The sequence below is a fragment of the Ovis canadensis genome, chromosome 3 (genome assembly GCF_042477335.2).
Source record: "Ovis canadensis isolate MfBH-ARS-UI-01 breed Bighorn chromosome 3, ARS-UI_OviCan_v2, whole genome shotgun sequence".
Classification (NCBI taxonomy): Eukaryota; Metazoa; Chordata; class Mammalia; order Artiodactyla; family Bovidae; genus Ovis; species Ovis canadensis.
Window position 1 is genome coordinate 80643181 of NC_091247.1, and position 25494 is coordinate 80668674.

The 25494-nt window shown below is 37.9% G+C and overlaps 1 protein-coding gene across 2 annotated transcripts in view; it reads right to left on the reverse strand.

Moving 5' to 3' along the window:
* The window catches only part of DYNC2LI1 (dynein cytoplasmic 2 light intermediate chain 1), a 37398-nt gene that overhangs the window by 9549 nt on the left and 2355 nt on the right, over positions 1-25494 (reverse strand). Inside the window, exons 3-10 of one of the 2 annotated variants that reach the window (XM_069583448.1) lie at positions 15351-15385; positions 14313-14382; positions 12120-12208; positions 6392-6578; positions 5420-5488; positions 4743-4820; positions 1049-1125; positions 405-475 (exon numbers count right to left, since the gene is read on the reverse strand). In XM_069583448.1, coding sequence (XP_069439549.1) covers positions 405-475; positions 1049-1125; positions 4743-4820; positions 5420-5488; positions 6392-6578; positions 12120-12208; positions 14313-14382; positions 15351-15385 — 676 coding nt within the window. The remainder of the gene's footprint in view (positions 1-404; positions 476-1048; positions 1126-4742; positions 4821-5419; positions 5489-6391; positions 6579-12119; positions 12209-14312; positions 14383-15350; positions 15386-25494) is intronic. The other variant, XM_069583449.1, reaches the window with a different exon arrangement.

The following is a 25494-nucleotide window of genomic DNA, read 5'->3' on the forward strand; positions in this document are numbered from 1 at the left end:
CTAACACTTGAATCTCTTATATTTTTCATCATTGCTTATAACATATAGCTTTGAATTTCCTGACTACTCTATCCTTCTGATTTTCTTCTAAAACCAAGGAGCTAAAATTTAAAAGTACCTGGAAATCAGTGAGGGAAAGAAAGTACATGCAATTTTTTTTTAGTGGTATAGAGATCAGAAATCAGTTGCTCATATATCAACATCCCTTTCATCACAAATATATCAATGTGATACATTCTGCATCAATACAAGGTATACAAATAAACACAAGATATAACAACAATAATAATGAAACCAGAAATGGTGGTTAGGGTTAGGAGATGTTGGAGATGAAGTGAACAGGCAGTAGGATAAAATCAATAAGCAATTAAAACAAATGGAACAAACTTAATAAGTTCACCAACCTATCTGACTTAAAGAATCCAATCCTGCTGTGATAAACAGAGGTTTATTCTGATCCACACATATTGATTTGCTACACGGATAAGAAGAAAAAAGAATCTAATTTAGTTTAGCAATCAAATATCCTGCCATTCCCTACTGTAAATACAAGAGCCAAGTTTTATATCTACCCCCTATAAGAGCATTTCTCAAAATGAATGAATGATTATTAATGTAACCAATTCAAAAAATAAAGTATAGCTCTAATAAAGATATTTTAAAAAAAGACCCGAACTACCTCAAATCAAAACCAAGAAAGATAGCAAGGTTAAGAAAAATACTTACTAAAATGATCAATTCTATTTCTAATATAAAAAAGTGATAATAGTGGGAGAGCTACTAAAATAAGGGGAAAGAAGTAACAGGATCAAGGAAACAAGTATAATAGTATGATTATTTTATTCTAGTTTCCAACTATTATATAACATTTTAGTTGTAAACTATGATAAATATTTAAATAACATAAGAAGCAAGAGATAACATGAAATTATCTAAGAACAGTCATCTGAGGCATTTTTCCCAGTCAAGAAACAAGAGACGTGTGAGAACAATAATCAGATGAGAGAATACCAAAATAAAAAGTAATTAAAAAATATTTTAATAGTACCTTTTGTTGATGCCAAATGCCAATTGGTTAATAACTCCACGTATTTTTAGTAATAGAGCTTCTGATTTACTGGTAAACTAAAAAGAAAAAAATCAGGACAATAAATTACATGCTCGGCTTTCAAATCACAGAAAGAGGTAAAATAAATATGGCTTTCAGCAAGTACAGACTGCAGAGAGAATTACTATTTATTTGCCCAACAAAATCTCCTGTTTGAGTAAGCAAAACAAAACCCAAATAAAGAAAAAGAAAGAAATCTCGATAAATTTGTTTTAACTCACTCTTCAAATTTCATGAATGCATGATATATTTATTGTATGTACTTGTGTTTATGCACTAATCATTTCAGCTACTCCCACAAAGGGACCGTAATCATTACCAAAATGCAATCTAGTTGGTTAAAAAGTAGGAGGTATGTATCATAAATAACTTTTCCATCCAAACGCATACTGCTGTCCTCAAAGCAGTTAATATGGGAGCTGCAGACTAGTCTAACAAAACTGATACTCACTAAAACAACTTTAAAACTTCTCTTCAGATTTGCCTTTAGAATTTGCAAAGTAAGCTACCGACTATTCTCAGTGGTGGTCTATAACCAAGTGATCATAACCAGAATATTTTAGAAGAATGAAACTGCATGGGTACTATTAATCATTAAGCTGAGAAATCAGATGAAAACCAGGACATATGGCTACCCTACAAAACCTTTTACGACTAATTTTGAATGTCTGGAAATACCAAGGTCACCCAGCCAAATCAGAATAACTAAGATGTATGAAAGTAGGAAAAACAACCTTGAACCAAAATGAAATGTAATTATAAGGTAAAAAGATCAGTGTTCAGAATAAGATTCGTTCAAGACCTGGGTTTGATCCCTGGGTTGGGAAGATACCCTGGAGAAGGGAAAGGCTATTCACTCCAGTATTCTGGCCTGGAGAATTCCACAGTCCGTGGTGGGGGGTGGTCGCAAAGAGTCGGACACAACTGAGTTTCACTTTCACTTTTCAGATTAAGGACAGGCTCCCAGGGAAAGGGCCTCCCTGGTGGCTCAGAAGGTTAAGAATCTGCCTGCAATGTAGGAGACCTGGGTTCAATTCCTGGATTGGGATGATCCTCTGGAGAAGGGAATGGTAACCCACTCCAGTATTCTTATCTGGAAAATTCCATGGACAGAGGAACCTGGCGAGCTACAGTCCATGGGATCGCAAAGAGTCGGACACGACTGAACGACTAACACTTAACTTCCTGGGGAAAACTATTCAAGGGAGAACTCATGTGAATATATAAGATTTGATACATTTAAAAAATTAAAACAATTTTATGCTTCTATTGAGACAATATTCTAATATGAAAACTTCAGTTGAGTTTTAAAAACACAACTTTTTATCATCATCATTGTATTCTCTATTATGTTCCCTATATGGTGAGAAAAAAAAACCTCATCACAAGTGTATTTCATAGGACTGCAGGGCTGGGAGGACATGAGAAGTTTTTCTAACTCAACCCCATCCCTACCCCTATCTGCTGTATCAACTGCCTTGAAAATATCCTCCACAAATATATGTAGAGTTCTACTTATGAACTCAATGCCTGGGAATTAATGATCTCCAAAAGCAACTCATTGCATTTTCAGATAATGGCAGTATTAGAAATTTCTTAATTTGAATTAAACCCCATTGATTCCTTGTTCTTGACTCTAAGAAAGCATACATTTAACCCCTTTCCCATGGATCAGTCCTTCAAATATTTAAAGACTGTTATCACATTCCAAATGCTAGAGTATCATTTTATGCTGTTCCTCATATATCATAATTTTAAGTTCCCTACCATCCTGGGGTCTCTCCACTGAATCTGGTCCTACTTACCAATGTTTTTCTCTTTTTTATTAACTTGATCAGATTGCTCATATTACTGAACTAGTATTCTTGACTGAATTATAAAGGATAAACTATGTTAAAAAAAAAAAAAAAACAATTGCTGCATATCACTGAACCTTGGAAAGCAGGAAGTACCAAAGTCTGGACTCTAGAGTCAGAGTGGAAGTGAAACTGAAAGGTGGAGCTTTGTTAGCTCTGGCTGCTCTCTTCTGGACTTGGGAAGCTAGAAAAGCTGTATGGTTTCCACGGTGGTCCAGAGTGCTTTTCTACAACCAACCTCTGATTTACTGACAGCTGAGATGAAAGATTCTCAGATCCTTTCCCTAGTCCCTGGACTTCTAGGGTCTTGTGAGCCATGATTAACTGCAGGTCTGCTGTGGCCTGGGTTGATCTGACTTCACCTATTATTACATTCTTACTGATAAGGCCAGCCTGGGCACTGATGGGTCATCAAATGTGATCTGTTTCTAAACAAAGAGAGGGATTTTCCTCAGCTAACTAAACAGAAGTAAATGTGGAGCTTTATCTCGAAGCGAAAGTAAGAAACTACAAGGTCCATGATCTTTGCTTCTGTACCCTGAATGAGTAAGCTAGTTTGAATTCTCCATATCTTTCCAAAACAGTAAAGAATATTTCCGTGGTTGCCAAGGCAGAGTAGAGAGGGTGAAGGAAAGTTGGATTGAGAGTTTGGAAATAGCAGATGCAAACTATTATATACAGAACGGATAGACAAGGTCCTACTGTGTAGCACAGGGAACTATATTCACTATCCTGTAATAAACCATAATGGAAAAAAATATGAAGAATAATTTTTTAAAAAAGAATATTTCCAAAATACTTGTCAACCTAATATGCAAATAGGTAGATACAGTACAAACATAAAAGGTGATGATTTTTAAGAAAATACATATTAAAACATATTTGGAATATTCTGGAAAGTATAAGAATTTTAAATACAGATCATACTTATTACTTTCAGTCTTAATATACTAGCCATGAAAGCTGGGGACTGGGCCATGTTGTCTACAGGTTCCTCTGAGCACTGCTTAAGAGGGCAAAAGAGAGCATTCAAATGGGAAGAATTTTTAAAGAAATAAAAATGCTTTTTTTTATATTTTATTGCATTAGAGGATATCGAGCAACATTTGGTCCTGCTGTGGAAGAGATAATGCTAACAGTTACAAAAAATAGCCTTTATTGAGATTTGGGTCAGGCCCTGTGCTAAGGGTTTCAGGGTTTCAGATATATTCCTGCTACTAACCCTCACAACAACCCTATGAAGGTAAGACTATTTTTGTCCATTTTACTCTGGAGGAGACTAAGGCTTCAGTGAGGTTAAATGACTTTTCTGAGACCCCATATCTAGTAAATGGTTGCCCTGAGATTTGAATCCAGGCAGCATGACTCTCAAGTTCATTATTTTTAACCTCTACAACAAATAGCATTTTTTAAGCTTCTCTGGAAAAAAAAAAAGTGTTAGTCTTTTTTTTTTTAGTGAATATAGATTCTAATTCTTAAAGGAAAACTAAAAGATGAATAGATAAATAACCAATTTATCTCTAAGACGGATGGGGATTTATGGCTATTAAAAATGTAGAACTTTCACTTCAAGGAAATGGTAGGCTATCTAGCAGTGTGTGTTCCAGAAATACATTATAAATACTCTGTAACAAGAGGCTTTGAGGGCAATGGGAATGGAAAGGAGAGAATGACATGCATTAGTAGAAGCATCCGCATTCATTATTCTGCATGAAGCTGGTAATCTTTCCAAATTTGTTACTGTCTGTTCAAACCCAAAGGGTAGGAAACATACAAACCATTAATGATGCTCCATAATAATGTGCAACAAATCGAAGTGTCTTGCATATCACCTTCCTCTTCTCAGAGTCAAAATCCTAAAGACGTATGTTATTAAAAAGAAAAAAGTTGACAGAACTAGTATCTGTAGCAGAAAAGTACAAATTATTAAATACAGAAATAGATTCTTTCTTCTTTTTTGAAATGTACCTTGAGTAGAATTCCATTACCTTGGCATTTGGTTCTGCAGAAGCTGAACAATAGCTGCAGCCTTCTAGAGCTACACTGTCAGATCTTTCCTTGTTTAAACACTTAGCCCAATAGAATTTAGATACAAGCACACATTTTATCAAGTGGAATACCCCAAGGATTCTCTGACAAGCAAAGATAAGAAGAAACCAATTTTCTACTTTCTTCAATTTAAAAGTTGGGACATAAGTCCTGTCCCTGGGTGACTGGACTGGATTCAGTTTCTAAATCCTCTGCCTTATCCCCATCATTCCACTGTACTTACTGTTCTTCACCCATTTTCTCCTTCCCAACTATATTCTCTTTTCCAAAATCTTTAAAATGTGTGACTCCTTGACTTCTCCCTTGCCCCGAGTCATTTTTCTCATTTCATTATTACTTTTGTTTCTCTCCTATAAAGGCTAGACAAGCATGTACCACAAGCTCAACTAGAAGTGGAAGAGCTCACCTGAAAAATATCGTATTTACTTCCGATTATGACCAGAGGAATTGGAAATGGGTCAATTAATTCACGATCCTGTTAACAAACATATTTCATTGATTCACTGTAATTGTTTACTACTATGTATTCAGCAATTTCTATGACTTAGGTCATTTTAAATCTGCCCACAGTGTTAACATTGTTGGCTTGACAGAGGTTGCTCCAGTGTTTAATTTTTGAAGCTACATTTCTCAAGCATAAAACTAGAAATGACAATTCCCTAAGCTACCATATTTATTCTTCATGTTCTGTTATTTTCTTATATGTTGCCTTCCTTTTTTAAAAGTTATTTGTATTAACTGTTTGTTATAATAACATTTATACTGCATATATGGGAACCATAACTACCAGTTTTGTTTGATATTCCTTTTGTAAAACACACTCATATAAACTTTGGGCAATATAAAATACCTTTCTTAGTTTTCTAGATGATGACATTCCTGATTGTACATAAAAGACTTGTGTTACCATATTGCAGCTTGATAGTTTAATTATCAGATGATAAAAAGATACTGATTATGTGACAGACAATAAATGAATGCACAGAATGACAGTAAAGGCTGTTGAAACTCTATTCCTTGCTTAAAACTGCATTCTTATCTGGTCTTTGCCAGGTGACATTTGTACAACCTGGTTTTGTATCTTCATTTCACTGATTATAAAATCAGTATCAAACTACTACCTTAAAACTCTGTTCCTTTTGATTGGTGTAATATGCCATAACAATCACGGAAGATGTCTAACGAGAAGACACATGAAATCTTTTTCCTTGTTTTGCTCTGAGGTTTTATTAAATTGCTGTAATTTTCCAGTGAACAGGTTCATCCACATCAAGTGAATTTCAACTCATGCATAAAAATCTAAAGAAATTGTTTGTGATGTTATCTTTAACTATGTGTGGGGCTAAGAATTCCAAGAATAATCCCAGCAGCAACTCACTGGATGGTCCTTCTGCATATTGCTCCACATCTTCTGTCTCATTTCAGAAGCTGCTTTAGAATTCTTCTTCCCCAGTTTCATTATCACTTTATCTACATTCAGTTTTGTGGCTTGCAACAGATTTTCCATGGTGGGCCAAAGGTCATTAGGTTTTGAAAGATCCAAAACAAGGACAATAGAAAACGTCCTAAAGAAATAAAAACATCTTTCAGAAAAAAAAAAAAAGACTCAAAATAATTACCATTTGAAACCCTACTATACTGAAATGTATTTTCTAAGAATAACACTATAAGAAAAAAACATGGCAATCTTCTAAGAAAAATATGCCAAAATTACAGCCTTATTTATTCCAGTGCTTTTCCCTAGCAATATTTAAGTGTTACAACCAAACTTTTTGTTTGAACTAATAATAATCCAGTTCACACAATGTGCAATTGGATCCAACAGTGCCGTGTTTAGATTCAGTTTTGCTGTGTGTTCCAAAGAAGGGAAGCAAAAATAATAATCACAGCAGCAGCAGCAATACAGCAATGTGGTAAAGGAGAAGAAAACATTTACTGACGGACCTTGCCTGGAGTCTACCTAGCTTATTTCTTCCTAACCCAACAAGACTTCCTAGAAAAGGTTACGATGGCCATTCTATGGATTAGAAATCTGAGGCACAGACTCATATAGCTAGTGAACTGTAGAGCTGATATTTAGACCCAGAGCCACACGGTTTTCTGCTTGTACCCTGCTACCTCTCTGAAAGGCCTTGCTACCTCCCTCCAGGCCACCACACACTCCACCACCGTGACCATACGCACATGTTCATGTATATCAAACATAAATCTAAACTCAGCAACAAACAACCCAATTTAAAAATGGACAAAGAACTCCAATACACATTTCTGTATTTAAAGACATACATATGGCCAATAAACGCAGGAAAAGATGTCTGGTATTATCACTAGAGAAATGCAAATCAAAACCACAATGAGACACCACTTCTTGCCCACTAGGATAGCTACAATAAAAAATAAAAATAAAAAATCCAGAAAACAATAAGTGTTCGAAAGAATAGAGAGAAATTGAAACCCTGGAGCATTGCCAATGGGAATATAAAACAGCAGAGCAGACAATGTGGAAAGCAGTACGGTTGTTCCTGAAAAAATTATAGGAGGGTCCAGCAATTCCACTTCTGGGTGTTTTGACATCAGGGACTCACACAGGTATTTGTATACCAATGTCCATAGCAGCATTATTCACAACTGCAAAAGAGTGGAAATGACCCAAGTGTTCATCAATAGGTTAACGGGTAAACAAAAAGGGGTATATGAATACAATGAAATATTATTCAGCCTTAAAAAGGAAGGAAATTTTGACACACGCTACAGCATGAATCTTGAAGACATTATGCTGAGTGAAATGAATTAGACCCAAAAGGATGATTTCATTTACACGAGGTAGCTAGAGTAGTCAAATCAGAGAGACAGAAACTAGAATGGTAGTTGCCAAGGGTTGGCAGAGGGGCAAGTAGGAAGTTATCGTTTACTGGGTACGGGTGCAGTTTGGGAAGATGAAACGCTCTGGAGAGGGGTGGTGGCGATGGTGCCTAAACAATGTGAGTGATACGGAATGTCACTAAACTGTACACTTAAAAATGGCTAAAATGGTGGATTTTATGTTATTTTACAAAAAACAAACACAAATCTAGGAGTGTTACAGAGAACGGTTAGCCATAATCATGGGCCAATATATCTTTGATCAACATTCTGCTAGAGGAAATAGCAAGGAATTATAATAGATGCTGGCTATAATATAGTCAAGCTATCTGGGCTTTCCTGGTGACTCAGTGCTAAAGAATCCGCCTGTCAAGGCAGGAGATGCAGGTTCAATCCCTGGGCCAGGAAGATCCCCTGGAGAAGGAAATGCAACCCACTCCAGTATTCTTGCCTGGGAAATCCCATGGAAAGAGGTGCCTGGTGGGCTGCAGTCCATGGGGTCGCAGAAGAGTTGGACAAATTAGTGACTAACAACAATTATTTTGTTTAGTTTGAGCAAATCAGCTATTTTGTGTAAAGCAAAACAAATTCTATACTATAGGTCTAAATCCAGAAAGTAGTCTTTTTAGACATTACCTAAGATTTTCTATAAAGTTATACCATTACATTGTCTAGCCAACCATATCTTTCATTTGAATAAGCTCAGAAACAGCTTTTCTTAATTATAATGTATGTGCGTGTATGTGTGTGTATATATATATATATATATATATAAAGGAAACTAATTTTATTTTCAGAGTTTTGGCATGATTAATGTTAAAAAAAAAAGACCATGGTTTAGCGTTTTTTTTTACTGTGGTAAAATATACATAAGTGTATCATTGTTTCCAAATGAAAATAACTTTGTTTTAACCAAAGGGAAAATGGATTATTCAACTTTTTTCTAAGGTTAAAATTTATGTTTCCACTGCACTGTAAATACTTCTGTTACTTTTGCCTTCATAGAAAATGACAGCTAAAAAATTCTTTTATAAAATACTACCTCTGAAAACAGGGAAGTGGATCACAGGAAATGCTCTCTTACAAATTATCTAAGGTCTATGGAAATGTTCAATGCATCTATAATTATTCTATGAACAGTCATTTTAAAGAAAAACAGTATCTAACAGCATTTGGTAAGGTTGCTGGGCTCTGTCCAACTCAAGGAAATTACATGTCGAATTAATTCCAGTCACAAAACACTGAGATTTGCGACTAATGAGGAGTGAAATGTTTTCCATGAATTCGTCAACCACTCAGCAAGCTGCTTTGGACCCAGGCCTGTGGCGCCCCTGCCCTCTGTTCATCATCAGCCTGACCCCTCTTCTCTCCTAAGGCAGGCTCCAGCTGCTCTGGGATTCCATGGAAAGAAGACCAGAAACTCACAAAGCAAGGCAGTGAAGAAACTGTGGAAAGATTTGGCTCCCTGCAGAAACCAGAATTTCTACAAGCCCATAAGGTCTAGAGAAGGGAAGTGAGGTAATACAGAAAGGTGATGCGGCAGCTCACAGTCTGGGAAGAGCTGCTCCCGGCCTTTTCACTCCTGTCTGCCTCAGGCCAGGCTGGCCGGCAGCTCTCGTTCCTTCAGCTGCTCCCCGCCCCGTCATCTCCTCTCAGCCATACCACCATGAGCTGCCCTAATTCCCAGGCAGCTTCAATTATTTGCTCTGTTAAAGGAGGACAAACGAGAACTACACAGCTGTAAAGTCCCATGATTCTAAAAAATAATGTTGGGGGAAATGGTGGTTTTAAGTGAAAAAGCAGGATCTAAATGTGTATACCCAATATCTCATACCTGTACAAACTATATTGACAACACTGAAAACACTGAAAGAAATACCTCTGTATGTTGAGAATAGTCCTTTCTCATGTGATCGCAGATGCTTTTACTTTTCATGTACGTCTCACTATTTTTCCAAGTTTTCCTTATGAGCATAAAACTTTTTTGTGATAAGTAAAAGACACTAAATTTTATTTCTTTAAAAGAAAAAAAAATCACTGGACAAAGAAAGCCAACATTACTAGCTAGTTATGGAAAAACAATTATCCTGTTAACAAGAAAAAATTCTAACGATCTTAATGGTTGAAATTTGACAAATAATTGTCAAGCCCTTTGTATCTGGTCCAGCAGCAATGGTGTGTGTTAAACTCTGACAACAGTAAGATATTTCAGATTTTTAAATGTTGTTTTCTTTGGCTAAGATGGGTTCCCAGGAACACTGAGAAATGTCACAATTTTCCACATCTGATTTGGCCAACATGTTGGAATCATTCTCAGGAAAATACCGCCAAAGAGCTTGAGGTTTTTCCCCAGGTTCTTTTTCTTTAAGGTCAGCAAATAGACACTTTCTTCCTCTTCTAACTCATAAACTTTCACTGCATGAGGCTTTACTGGCGTGTGTGCGTGCTAAGTCACTTCAGTTGTGTCCAACTCTTTGTGACCCTATGGGCTGTAGCCCTCCAGGCTCCCCTGTCCATGAGGATTCTCCAGGCAAGAATACCGGAGTGGGTTGCCATGCCCTTCTCCAGGGGATTTTCTTGACCCAGGGATCTAATCAGTGTCTCTTCTGTCTCCGACACTGGTAGGTTGGTTCTTTACCACAAGCGCCACCTGGGAAGCCCCTCAGTGATATTAACATTAGTATTAAATTAGTATTAAATTCAAGTGTGTGTTAGTCACTCTGTCATGTCTGACTCTTTGTGACCCCATGGACTGCAGCCTGCCAAGTTCCTCTGTCCATGGAATTCTCCAGGCAAGAAAGAATACTGGAGTGGGCAGCCATTCCCTTCTGCAGGGGGTCTTCCTGGCCCAGGGACTGAATTCAGGTATCCTGTATTGCAGGCACCTGAGCCACCAAGGAAGCCATTAAATTTAAAGGAGACATAATATCCAGTTGCAGGAAAAACTCAGGGGCTAAATCAGCTCATGCTTGGATGGGTATTAAAAAGAACTGAGTTTTCAAATTTAATTTTTGAAGTTTTTTTTTTTTTTGCCAAGTGAATATATTGCCCAAGTGTTATTTGACATATTTTGTTTGTAGGCTTGCAAAATATGTTACTAGTCGGATGCCAACTATCTCACTTCAGCACAGGCCACAACCTTCAGTTCAGTTCAGTACAGTCACTCAGTCATATCCGACTCTTTGTGACCCCACGGACTGCAACATGCCAGGCATCCCTGTCCATCACCTACTCCTGAAGTTTACTCAAACTCATGTCCATTGAGTAGGTGATGCCATCCAACCATCTCATCCTCTGTCGTCCCCTTCTTCTCCCATCTTCAATCTTTCCCAGCATCAGGGTCTTTTCCAATGGGTCAGTTCTTTGTGTCAGGTGGCCAAAGTATTGGAATATCAGCTTCATCATCAGTCCTTCCAATGAATATTCAGGACTGATTTCCTTTAGGATGAACTGGTTTGATCTCCTTGCTGTCCAAGGGACTCTCAAGAGTCTTCTCCAACACCACAGTTCAAAAGCACCAAATCTTTGGCACTCAGATTTCTTTATAGTCCAACTCTCACATCCATATATGACTACTGGAAATACCATAGCTTTGACTAAACAGACCTTTGCTGGCAAAGTGATGTCTCTGCTTTTTAATATGCTATCTAGGTTGGTCATAACTTTTCTTCCAAGGAGCAAGCGTCTTTTAATTTCATGACTGCAGTCACCATCTGCAGTGATTTTGGAGCCCAGAAAAACAGTCTGTCACTGTTTCCACTGTTTCCCTATTTGCCATGAAGTGATGGGACCAGATGCCACGATCATCTTAGTTTTCTAAGAGTTGAGTTTTAAGCCAACTTGTTCACTCTCCTCTTTCACTTACATCAAGAGGCTCTTTACTTCTTCTTCACTTGTGGTGTCATCTGCATATCTGAGGTTATTGGTATTTCTCCCGACAATCTTGATTCCAGCTTGTGCTTCATCCAGTCCAGAGTTTCTCATGATGTACTCTGCATATAAGTTAAATGAGCAGGGTGACAATATACAGCCTTGACGTATTCTTTTCCTGATTTGGAACCAGAACCTTGGTTCTTTTAAAATCCCTGAGAGCATTACAGTTTAGGCACATAGAAAGGAAGTGAAGGTAAACCTTCAGCAACATAAAACTGTCCCTGAGAATTTTGATTCGCAAAAAACTCACGTTCATCCTGTGGCCTCCACTGGATACTTACTAACCGCTATTCCTCACTGGCCCCACTTACCGTAAGGTGTCACTTGTGATTGGTATGCTGATTAAATCCAGTAAAGATGTTCCTCCACCTAGCTCCCAAAAGTGAGCAATATCTTTTGGCTGAAAAAAACAGGTTTTTTTCATATTAATATTCTTTGATGTTTTTACATTTTAAATAGTTCTTATAGTTCATTAGCACCAGCCAGTAATAATTATGGATACAAGATATTACAGTCCTCAAGACCCTTTGTGGCAGTCAAAATTTTCTCCTTTATTGATCCCATCCCTCAAAATACACTAAAACGTCTATTCCAAAGAACAAAGATGAAACATTAAGAATATACACGGGTACTAAATGCCCTGATTCTACCCTAATTTAATAGAAGACATTAAACAGCACCCCAACTCTGTAAACATCACAGGCAGCAAACACTCACATTAGAAATAAAATCAACAAATTGAACACATTTGGAATTATCTTTGTGAAAACAGTTATAATTTTAGGTAGAAATAAAACAACTGAACAGGAAAACATCCTAATTGAGGGAGAAGACAGAAGCTCACACAACAAATCAGACATAAAGACAAGAGAAGAGAAGCGGGGAGAACAGATGGGAGTCCGACCTGCAGATCAGGATCGCCTGGGCAGAAGTATAAGCAGCTGGTCTGGGCCTGACATCCCTGGGGACAGTGACAGGCTGGCACTGGCAATACAAGCGGTAGGTGGGGGACACAGACTCTCTACAACTGCTTCCCTTTTCAGAGAACTCAAACTACAGGGGGACTAAAAGGTCTGGGCAGCCAAGTAGCTTGGAAAAAAGACCATCTATTCCATGGCAACTGTCCTAGACTGCTGGCTAGCTGATGGCATTGCTCCTTCCACCAGATACTGAGAGCCTTCAAGATATTATGATTGTGTGAGGAGCTGATAAAGTTCTTCCATTTAGAACTCTTAGGAGACCTTCAATCTGAGAAAGATGTGAATCTTCTAGAATGAATACAGAAAAGCCCAACTTGATAGTGTAAAGTTTAGCAGAAATGAACAGGTGAAAAAGAAACCACATGAGTTTTTATGTGCCCAATACCATGAACTTGAAAGAGGCAATGTCATTATAGCAGTTTTAGATAAATATATTTTGCTTTTTGACAGGTTATCATCTCAACCATTGAAACTGTTTTGCAGTTGGTATTTGAATCTCTAATGTTTGTGGGGAGAAATAAGTTTTCAATGGACAATCTCCCTTGATTCACAACTGGATGAAGAAAAGCTTTTAGAGCTTTTCTCAAAAGTTAAGCTTATGAAAGTTGACTCAGAGTCTCCCACAACAAGGTTAAGCCTATTTCTAGGCTTATCACTCATGCAAAAATTTATGTGATTCACAAAAATAAAGTTCTCCCACATCTCAATATATTGTTTTTTCTTTTCAATTTCATAGTTTTAATAACCAAGTTGCACTGGTGAATCCAGGAAGCAGCACCAGACAATTTTAACTCTCTATACACTGTCTAATGATCAAACACTTAGACTGGATCAATCTTAAAAATTTGCCTGTGTTATGGGAGTTATGGGAGATATGGGACCTTCTTTATTCTAGATTGTTCTCCACACACCTAACTTTATTTAAGAAATGACCTCTTCCTTATGGGAACACCAAAAGAGAATTCTACTTAGAATTTTTTATTCTCCTAACATACACTATAAGTTCTCCCTCTATCCTGAACAATTTTTAACTATCCTCTACAGATAAACTAACACAAGTGAAAACAGGATTATGGCCAGTTAGGGCCTGTGGTCTCAAATAGGATTACCAACTTTAAGATGTATTTGTAAAAATGCTAATAATTTGGATTTTAAGCAGTATATTTTCATAAATATCCAATAGGTCAAATGTATATTTTTAGCAGATTTTTTTGGGAGACAAGATAACTCACAATGTTATTCTTATTTGAAAGAAGAAAATATTCCCAAAGCCTGTACACTGAAGTTACAGAGTAATCCTATTTAAGCACCTTAAGACATAACAAATGAGAAGGCCAAAATATTTTCACAGTTTGGGTGGCTTCCTCTGTGCTGAGTTGCATTTGACTTTAAAAGTATTACAAAGCTAGGAAGTGTACTCCTGGATATCTTTATTGATTGTGGAAAAGATGGAAAATGTAGAACAATGTCAGCATCCTTACTTCTCCATACACGTGCAGAGCAACATCACCAAAAGACACTCACTATGTTATGTCCTTTTGCTCTTCTTCCATACGTATATTCCAAAGCTAAGGTTGGTTTCGGTGGCTCATCCCTGTACAGTGAAGACAAGTATTATTACCATCATTTTCTTAAGCTATCATCTTACTTTATTTTTGCTTCTTAAAAACTATTAGCAGAGAAGTTACGCTGTGTATAACACACTGAGATAAAAATGATTAGAATTTATACAAAAATAAGCCTTCAAAAAAACACCTTAACAGACTTTAGCAGCAACTGCAGAGGTGAGTAATGGCACCTGCACGTAGTGGCAGCGCCTAGCGACACCACTCGGGGAGCAGAGAAGGAGCTGGCAGTGCTGGTGGCTGCCTCAGGGCATAAGCGCTAGGCATCCAGGCCGCGTGGGAAGCAAAGACAACAGGCTTATGCTCAGTCTCAATGTGGGGAGCTGGGAACGTAATGACTTTCAATTTAATGGAGACATCAACAAAAGATTTTTTATACAGTTCTCAACTGAAATCATAGCTCAAACCTGGGCATCATTTAGCTAATGAGAGCCGCAAACCAACAAGACTTTCCTTACCAAAGCTTCCTGAAACATGTACCTTAACCTGGTGGCATGCTTCCACAGTAAAGAAGGCTAGGAAGTGCATAAAACAAATGGCAACAGGTACAGTTTGATGACCAATAATGTGCTTCAAAAGCATACCCATGAGCAATTCAAAGATTATAACGTTCAAATGATCATGAACTAGATAAAATTAAAAAGTTTAAATAGCAGAGTAGCAGAGCCAAAACAAGTAAGTACTATCTATTACAGATTGAGTAATTATGTTAATTTCTTCCCCCAAGTAATGAAATCCATTATTAATCCTATATAATTTTTTTCTGCTTATTGTTGGTTTCATCTTTAAAGGAAGACTGAAAAGCCATAATATGGATTCATAAGAATTAGAATATTTTGTTTAGGTCGCAAAATGGAAATATGTCTTTTAGATTCTAACTTGCCTTACACAACAAGAATAAGCAAAAATGTATTCTAAAGTTTAATATAACACTTACCTGTCAAGACACCTTAGAATAATAGTAGTCTTTCCCTAGAAATTCAAAAAGAAAGAATACTATGTTAATGTCATCCACATGTAACATTTTATTATTGTTCATAATTGTGGCCCAAAATAGCTTTTAATCACTTGAATGATAAATTACCTGGAAACTAGAAACTTTCAGAATTGCTCCTAAGTTTGATAAGTGGAAAAAGTTAACTGTCAACTTTCCATCAGAGTGTAACTACACTGCTATTATTATAATTATAAAGTACCACAGATGACAAATACTAGAAAATCAAACCTTATTTTAGTGGTCAACTTGGCAGCTGTCTTAAATTTTCTCTTTACTTGTTAATGCTAATTACTGGTTAAGCTGATGATTAGTGTCTTCTAAAATGTTTTAATTCCAATTTGTTGAAGTGGAAATAAAAAAGGATAACACACAAATATAGGACATGTTGAAGATATATTCCAAGTAAGCAATCCAGATACCAGTTAGAATACTTTTTTTGGCTTTTCTTATTTCTAGAAGATGGACTTCAAATTTCTTTTTAGGAGTCAGGAAATAGAGGTTCTGGTCCCATCTCAGCCACTAATCATGAAACTTAACCTCACATCTGAGCCAGGGACTGGTTTAGTGGTTTAAGTCACTGTTGTTTTTTTTTTTTTTTTAACAGTGAAGCTTTACTTTTTTAAGACAATTTTTTACAGGAATATAAATAAAAGAGCAGCAGGGAAAGTTTACCAAAGGAGACCTTTAGGATTGAAAGAAAGCAGTTTAGAAAACTCAGGACTACCAAAAACACAGATTATTTCACTATATATGTGTCTTTTAAAGCCAAGGAACCTACAATACTTACCCCCCAAAAGATAAACTGTGACTCCAAATTACACCTGGGCTATGATTAAATTGAATGACTTTTTTTGGTAGTAAGATATATAAATACATAATTGGAATAGTACTAAAATACATAATTGAAAGATATTTATTGGTAGGTGTTATATCAAAGTGAAAGATCAGAAACAATCTATTAGAAAGATGGCAATGACGACCCTGTACGCAAGACAGCAAAAAAGACACAGATGTGTATAACGGACTTTTGGACTCAGAGGGAGAGGGAGAGGGTGGGATGATTTGGGAGAATGGCATTCTAACATGTATACTATCATGTAAGAATCGAATCGCCAGTCTATGTCTGACGCAGGATAGAGCATGCTTGGGGCTGGTGCATGGGGATGACCCAGAGAGATGTTATGGGGAGGGAGGTGGGAGGGGGGTTCATGTTGGGGAACGCATGTAAGAATTAAAGATTTTAAAATTAAAAAAAAAAAAAGAAACAATCTAAATTTTCCAAATAGGGGACTGACTAAATTATGACCATCAATATAATGAATAACATGCAGATCATAGGAATAATGTAGGAATAGACATACTGACCTAAATCAGATCCCTTATGATTATACCGTGGAAGTGAGAAATAGATTTAAGGCACTAGATCTGATAGAGTGCCTGATGAACTATGGGCGGACGTTTGTGACACGGTACAGGAGACAGGATCAAGACCGTCCCCAAGAAAAAGAAATGCAAAAAAGCAAAATGGCTGTGTGAGGAGGCCTTACAAATACCTGTGAAAAGAAGAGAAGCAAAAAGCAAAGGAGGAGAGGAAAGATATTCCCATTTGAATGCAGACTTCCAAAGAATAGCATGGAGGGATAAGAAAGCCTTCCTCAGTGATCAGCGCAAAGAAACAGACGAAAACAACAGAATGGGAAAGACTAGAGATCTCTTCAAGAAAATTAGAGATACCAAGGGAACATTTCATGCAAAGATGGACTCAATAAAGGACAGAAATGGTATGGACCTAACAGAAGCAGAAGATATTAAGAAGAGGTGGCAAGAATACACAGAAGAACTGTACAGAAAAGATCTGCATGACCCAGATAATCATAATGGTGTGATCACTCACCTAGAGCCAGACATCCTGGATTGTGAAGTCAAATGGGCCTTAGGAAGCATCACTATGAACAAAGCTAGTGGAGGTGATGGAATTCCAGTTGAGCTATTTCAAATCCTAAAAGATGATGCTGTGAAGGTGCTCACTCAATATGCCAGCAAATTTGGAAAACTCAGCAGTGGCCACAGGACTGGAAAAGGTCAGTTTTCATTCCAATCCCAAAGAAAGGCAATGCCAAAGAATGCTCAAACTACTGCACAACTGCACTCATCTCACACGCTAGTAAAGTAATGCTCAAAATTCTCCAAGCCAGGCTTCAGCAATACATGAACCATGAGCTTCCAGATGTTCAAGCTGGATTTAGAAAAGGCAGAGGAACCAGAGATCAAATGGCCAACATCTGCTGGATCATCGAAAAAGCAAGAGAGTTCCAGAAAAAACATCTATTTCTGCTTAATTGACTATGCCAAAGCCTTTGACTGTGTGGATCACAATAAACTGTGGAAAATTCTTCAAGAGATGGGAATACCAGACCACTTGACCTACCTCTTGAGAAATCTGTATGTAGGTCAGGAAGCAACAGTTAGAACTGAACATGGAACAACAGACTGATTCCAAATAGGAAAAGGAGTATGTCAAGGCTGTACATTGTCACTATGATTATTTAACTTATATGCAGAGTGCATCATGAGAAACGCTTGGCTGGATGAAGCACAAGCTGAAATCAAGATTCCCAGGAGAAATATTAATAACCTCAGATATGCAGATGACACCACCCTTATGGGAGAAAGCGAAGAAAAACTAAAGAGGCACTTGATGAAAGTGAAAGAGGAGAGTGAAAAAGTTGGCTTAAAGCTCAACATTCAGAAAATGAAGATCATGGCATCCAGTCCCATCACTTCATGGCAAATAGATGGGGAAACAGTGGAAACAGTGGCTGACTTTATTTTTTTGGGCTCCAAATCACTGCAGATGATGACTAGAGCCATGAAATTAAAAGACGCTTGCTCCTTGGAAGAAAAGTTATGACCAACCTACATGGCGTATTAAAAAGCAGAGACATTACTTTGCCAACAAAGGTCTGTCTAGTGAAGGCTATGGTTTTTCCAGTGGTCATGTAGGATGTGAGAGTTGGACTGTGAAGAAAGCTGAGCGCCAAAGTATTGATGCTTTAGAACTGTTGAAGAAGACTCTTGAGAGTCCCTTGTACTGCAAGGAGATCCAACCAGTCCATCCTAAAGGAAATCAGTCCTGGGTGTTCATTGGAAGGACTGATGCTGAAGCTGAAACTCCAATACTGTGGCCACCTGATGCAAAGAACTGACTCATTTGAAAACACCCTGATGCTGGGAAAGATTGAAGGCAGGAGGAGAAGGGGACGACAGAGGATGAGATGGTTGGATGGCATCACCAACTCAATGGAGATGAGTTTGAGTAAACTCTGGGAGTTGGTTATGGACAGGAAGGCCTGGCGTGCTGTGGTCCATGAGGCTGCGAAGAGTCAGACACACTGAGCAACTGAACTGAACTGAATTGAACTGAGACACACTGACACAGTAAGACATGCATAATAGATTACCATGACCCTATTTTCAGTTAAAAATCACCTCTTCCTTGAGATGCATATACACACACATACAGATAGAGAAACAAACAGAAATCCAGAGAGACACCACATGTTAATAGTGAATGTTTCCAGGTGACAACTTTATAGGTAATTTATTTTCTAAAGAAAATCAGGATTTTCTAATTATCCTACACTTTACATGTATCACATGTAGTGTATTTTTAACTTTTTAAAATAATGAGGACTATGACACCTAAATATAAATGTATTCAATGTGCAGGAAAGTATACAGAATTACTGTATTTTAGAATTGGTAGGAATCTTAGATAATATCTAGCTAATCTTTTCAAATTCTCATGGTTCCGTAGCGGTGACTTAAATTATTTTTATTATAATTTCATATTAATGTATAAGACTACCTGGTGGAATTTCAAATAAAAACAAAACTCAACTCTGGGCACTGAAATCAACTTTTAGATTACCGTTAAAATAACATTCCAAATTTTAAAAATTCACTAGTAAACTCTTGCCCTTTGAGAAGGCATCCACAGACTCCTGGGTTTCCAAGTCCAAGAAGCACTGACATAGTACAAGTGCACTGAGCGACTATCAGGATGACTCCCACATTTCCTTCCGTTACGTCCATCACAGCAGAAGTCCAGCCTCCCTCTGACTTGTCATCCTTGCAACTCGAATTCCATAATCCTCTACATATCCTCATTGGGCATAATAGTCTCCTCCCTTCTAAAACCCAGCTGCGCTGAATCCTCAACTTCTTCTTCAAAACATTCTCTCTGCTGGCCTGCACTAACATATGACTATCTCTTGAACACTTCCTCTGCGGTCCTACTAAAGAAGGCTATTTGTTCATCACCCCCACACACTTCAGGGCCCTCCCTGCTCTCCAGTGCCACCTAGAGGCTATTACTCTACTTCTCTCCTCTTGCAGGAATCTTAAGAGGCTTGTATCAGCCTACCCTCTTGGTTGTCATCTCTTCTGGCTCAGTCTACCTTCCCCTCTCCACCACTGTCATTAGTCTTGTTCACTTCACCCCTACATGGGCATGGGCAACCCACCTAATGACCCACCTCAAGGTGCCCTTTGCCTCAAGAGACTCTTTCCTTCACTCCACTTCTGCCACATGTCACTTTCGGGGTTCTATCTTGAACCATTTCACTACTGGAAACTGTACCACTTCCAAAATCACGTGTACAAACAACACATTCTCTAAGCACTTTTTTCAGAACTTTACTTTTTTCAGCTTTACTGAGAGGCCTCCAAAGTCCATGCATCCTTCTGGGACACAGGCCAGACACAGGCCAGCCACAGCAGGGCGCTCTGGCTATCTGGGCACTGACGCTGCCTGGTAAAGATGTGGCCTCATTGACACAGAAGTTAGCTCCTGACTAACTTCTGTTAACATGCCTTTAACATGCCCCTTCATGCCCTTAACATGAAGCACAAAAATAAAATAGTATCATATATATAACAATTATCTCGATTATATAAGATTATATATATCGTAAGATAGTCCCCAACTTAGGATAGTTCCATTTATGATTTTTTGACTTCATGAGAGTGCAAAATTGATATACACTCAGTAGAATCCGCACTTTTCCCGGGCTAGTGATACGTGCTAATAAACTCCTCCTGTGATGGTGGGCAGCAGCAGTGAGCTGCAGCTCCCAGTCAGCCCCTCAATCATGAGGGGAACCACCAGTACACTTATAACCATCCTGTTTTTCACTTTCAGTATGTTATTCAATAAATTACACAAGATATTCAACACTTTATTATAAAATAGGCTGTGTGCTAGATAACTTGGCTCAACTGCAGGCTGAGGTAAATATTCTGAGCACATTTAAGGTAGGCTAGGCTAAGCTATCAGGAAGATTCCCTGGAGGAGGGCATGGCAACTCACTCCAGTATTCTTGCCTGGAGAATCCCATGGACAGAGTAGCCTCGTGGGGTTGCAAAAAGTTGGACATGACTGAAGTGACTTAGCACACAAGCATATAGGCTGAGCTATGGCATCGGTTAGGTCAGATGTGTTAAATGCACTTTTTGACTGACAGTATTTATGGGGATGTAACCCCACCATAAGTCAAGGAAGGTCTGTAATATAAACCCCAAATAGGATGAATATCAGCATCTTGGATCTGCAAGTCTTGGCCTTTTTTAGACAGTGTAACCAGCAGTTCTGTGTCTCTGGCCAGAACTTTGTAATCCAAGCAAAGCTGCATGAAGATATGATACATCTGTTCCTGCTCTGTATGGCTACTTCCAAACCCTTTTTGCATCCCTGGCTAAACCACAGAAACTTACAGTGAGTGGTCTAGGGTCTCTGGCTACTAAAGTGTTCTGATGGATATGCTGTCCTTTTCCCCCTTATTTTTCACAACAATAAATAACCCTTTGAAACCCTGTGACAGACATCATTGCGTGTGTTAGTTGCTCAGTTATGTATGACTCTTTGCGACCCCATAGACTGTAGCCCACCAGGCTCCTCTCCATGGAATTCTCCAGGCAAGAATACTGGAGTGGGCTGCTATTCCCTTCACCAGGGGATCTTCCCGACCCAGAGATTGAACCCTGGTCTCCTGCACTGCAGGCAGATTGTTTACCATCTGAGCTACCACAATTCAATTATTCCTTAAATGAAATTCCTAAAAGTGAAGTAACTGAATTTAAAAAATGAATATTATTTAAGATAATGCCTATTGACTTAGATGCTGAGTTAGATATTTAAATGGATCCTGGCTTTTATACTCAGTTGAGGTAGAAGACCTTAATATTGTCAAATTATGAAATAAAAATATAGTTAAAATATTTTAAATTATATTTACTACTATAATTTTTCCTAGATCAATTCACGCTAAATATGGTATTGTTGTTCAGTTGCTAAGTCATGTTCAACCTTGTGACCCCATGGACTGCAGTGTACCAGGATTCCCTGTCCTTCACTATCTCTTGGAGTTTGCTCAAACTCATGTCCATTGAGTTGGTGATGCCATCCAACCATCTCATCCTCTGTTGCTCCCTTTTCCTCCTGGCCTCAATCTTTCACAGTATCAGGGTCTGTATTCCCAGTACCAGCTCAGTGTTCCCTGAGCTGGCTCTTCATATCACATGGGCAAAGTATTGGAGCTTCAGTATCAGTCCTTCCAATGAATATTCAGGGTTGACTGACTGGTTGGATCTCCTTGCTGTACAAAAGACTCTCAAGATTTTCTCCAGTACCACAATTTGAAAGCATCAATTCTTTGGCGCTCAGCATTCTTTATGGTCCAACTCTCACATCTATACACAACTATTGGAAAAATCATAGCTTTGACTATATAGACCTTTGTAGGCAAAGTGACATCTTTGCTTTTTAATATGCTGTTTATTACAGCTTTCCTTCCAAGGAGCAAGTGTCTTTTAATTTCAATGGCTGCTGTCACCATCTGTAGTGATTTTGGAGCCCAAGAAAATAAAATCTGTCACTGCTTCCACTTTTTCCCCATCTATTTACCATGGATCAGATGCCATTATCTTAGTTTTCTGAATGTTGAAATATGGTATAGCTAAATATAAATTTAGCTCATTAACTTCAAGTTCAATGGTTCCATGACCATGAATTTGCACAAAATGTCTAAATATTATTTTAAAAATGTAATTATCCTAATATTAGGTGATAAAAACAACAATAACTTATTTTATATGTAAAATTCTTTCACCTGGGTATTTTCCAATCATGTCTCGGTGAGAACATTAATGTTATAGTCAACATTCTTCTTAACTCACTTCCCCTTATGGTACACAATACTTAAATTTCTCAAAAGATATAATGTGGTATTCTATGTGAAATTATCTCTCTGTGCACACATAAACCCATGGATTTTGGCTGACTTCTGCTAATCTGTGTGGAGATAACTGACATTACTAGAGGAAGAAATGACAAACAGATTTTATCTCAACTGCCAACACTTTCCTGGAATACTATAGATCAGATGTCATCTTCAGGATCAGCAGAAAAGGGGAACATAATTGATAAAATGTGTGTGGAAGATGTGTGCCTACTATTTTCTATCCCTTACAGAACCATGGAAAGGATTTGATGATAACCAGATCTTAGACAATGGAGAACTGGAAAAGCAAAAGCGTAGAGGTCTAAATAGCTTCCTTTCCTCTTTTCTGCCACCTAGAGATTGAGGTTTAGGGTGAGAAAATAAGCTCTGGGAAGTGAAAGACTAGTCAGTAATAAAGTTTTCTGAGCCACAGTCTAAGAATACTAGCATGATTAACCCTTTGAAAAAAATTTTTTTCCTTTTCCATTATGGTTTATCATGGGACACTGAATACAGTTCCTGTGTGATACACTAGGACCTTGTTAATCCATTCTGTGTATAATAGTTTACACAGAATGACTATACCTTGATAAGAAGTGAAACATATGTCAGGAGGATCAGAAGATCATGCCTAAAAACTTGACAATCAAATGAGATTAGAGAAAACAAGAGAGAAAGGTCCAGATAAACGGAGATGTCATTTGGTATGACATTAAGAAAAAAGTTTTTAAGAGAATAATGGAAGAGGGTCCATGTAATTCACAGAACAAAGCAGCTGAGACAAGGCCTTAGAATACTACATTACAGCCACAGATGCAGAACCGTGCAAGTAATAAGTGCAACATTATCACAGAAAAACAAAATGACCTCATATATATTACCAAGGCCTGTGGCATGAGTAAGTGTAATATATCACTGTAAAGAATAAAAAAAGGAGGAAAACTGCAGCACACTTTGTGTATTTGTATGGTAACTGACAAATATGCAGGGGGTGGCAGCATAAACAAATGCATTTGGATGAAAATAAAGGAACACATGAAACTTGTGACAGTATACAGGAGATTGCAGCCTGACCATATGCTATCTGATGGCAGACATCACAAGAGGAATACAGATAAAGTATAAGAGTGTAGGGGACATCAACTATTCGAGATAGTGTCTAACTCAGTTTGAATTGAGTTTTCAGTCACTCCTAAAAGAGATAATAACAGACTCACACAGAAACTAGGGTTAGAGAGAGGTTAAGTGACTCATTCCAACCTAGAATTCTATACCTAGATAAACTTTCAATCCAGAGTGAGGGTGAAATAAAGATATTTCACATGTGCAAGGTCTCAAAAATTTTACTTCCCATGTATACTTTCCCAGGAAACTACAAAAGAATACTCCACAAAGACATACTTGAGTAAACCAAGCAAAGAGAAGACACAGGATCCAGGGAGCTGGAGCTCCAACACAAAGATGCAAAGGGAATCCCCAAGATGTTAGGGAGGGACAGTAGCCATGCAGCTACTTGTGAAAGAGATACTTAAGTTAACCCTAAATGATAACCACAACGTTACTGGAAGTGCAAGTGTGAGAGAGATGCAGAAGTATATAGTCTTCTATCAGAGACTCAACAGGTAATGTCTAACATTGTGTTTATGAAAATAGCCCATAAACACATTATTCAGAAGTAAAGAAGTACAATTATAGAAGAAACAGTAAAAGATATGAAAATGGTGGCTTTGAGGAGAGATTCTGAACTGTGAACAGAGGTTATTTTGCTTTACACACCTTTGGATAATCTTTAAAAAAAAATGTTAAGTGTATTTTACTTTTCTGTCATGCCCAGTGCAGGAGTACGATTGTTTCCTTTCTCAAATAACTTTTCCCCAAAGTTTAAAACGTCTTTGTTTTTTATTTGCTTGGTCTTTATATGTACCACCCCCCCCCCCTTTTTTTTTTGGCCATAGCCATGAGGCCTGCAGGATGCCAATTCCAGCCCAGGGATTAACTCATCCTGTTGGCAGTGAAAGCAGAAAGTCACAACCACTGGACTGCCAGGGAATTTCCTGTAGCTTTTATGTGCATTAGTTATCTATTGCTACATAGTAAATTAATCCCAAATTTGTCAAGTTTTAAAACAACAGCCATTATTTCAGCCAGTTTCTCAGAATCTGGAATCTGAGAGTACCTTAGTTGGATGGTTCTGGCTTAAGAATTTTCATAAAGTTGTAGTCAAGATGTCATTTGGGACGAAAGTTATCTCTTGGCTCAACTGAACTGGAAAATCATTTTCCAAGCTCCTTAACATGGTTGCTGGCAAAAGGCAATCAGTTCCTTGCTAGCTCTTGGCCACAGGCTTCAGTTCTTTGCCATGTGGACTGGACCTGCATACAACATGGCAGCTTGCTTCCTCCAAAGTGAAAGATCAAAAGTGAGAGGTTACCTAAGACAGGCTGCCTTGTGAAAGAGAGCATCCCCATTGTTGGAAATATTCAAACCTAGACTATACAACCACTGTCTGGAACGGCTCTCAACATTTTGATGAGGTACTAGAACCCTTGGGAAACCTGATTTCCCATTAAAAAACACCAGTGCACACACACAATTCTGCATACATTTCTAGGGAGCTCATGGACCCCAAAAAGTAATTCCATGGATTCCAGGGTAAGAATCCCTATTGCAGAAGACCAGACTATCTCCAGGGTTCTTTCCATTTCTGTGACACTAGTTTAAGATAAGTGAAAGTAAATGCATTATACTCTATATGGTTCATGTTTTTTATATGTGCTTGTTTTAGCTATACAAGTTATCTATAA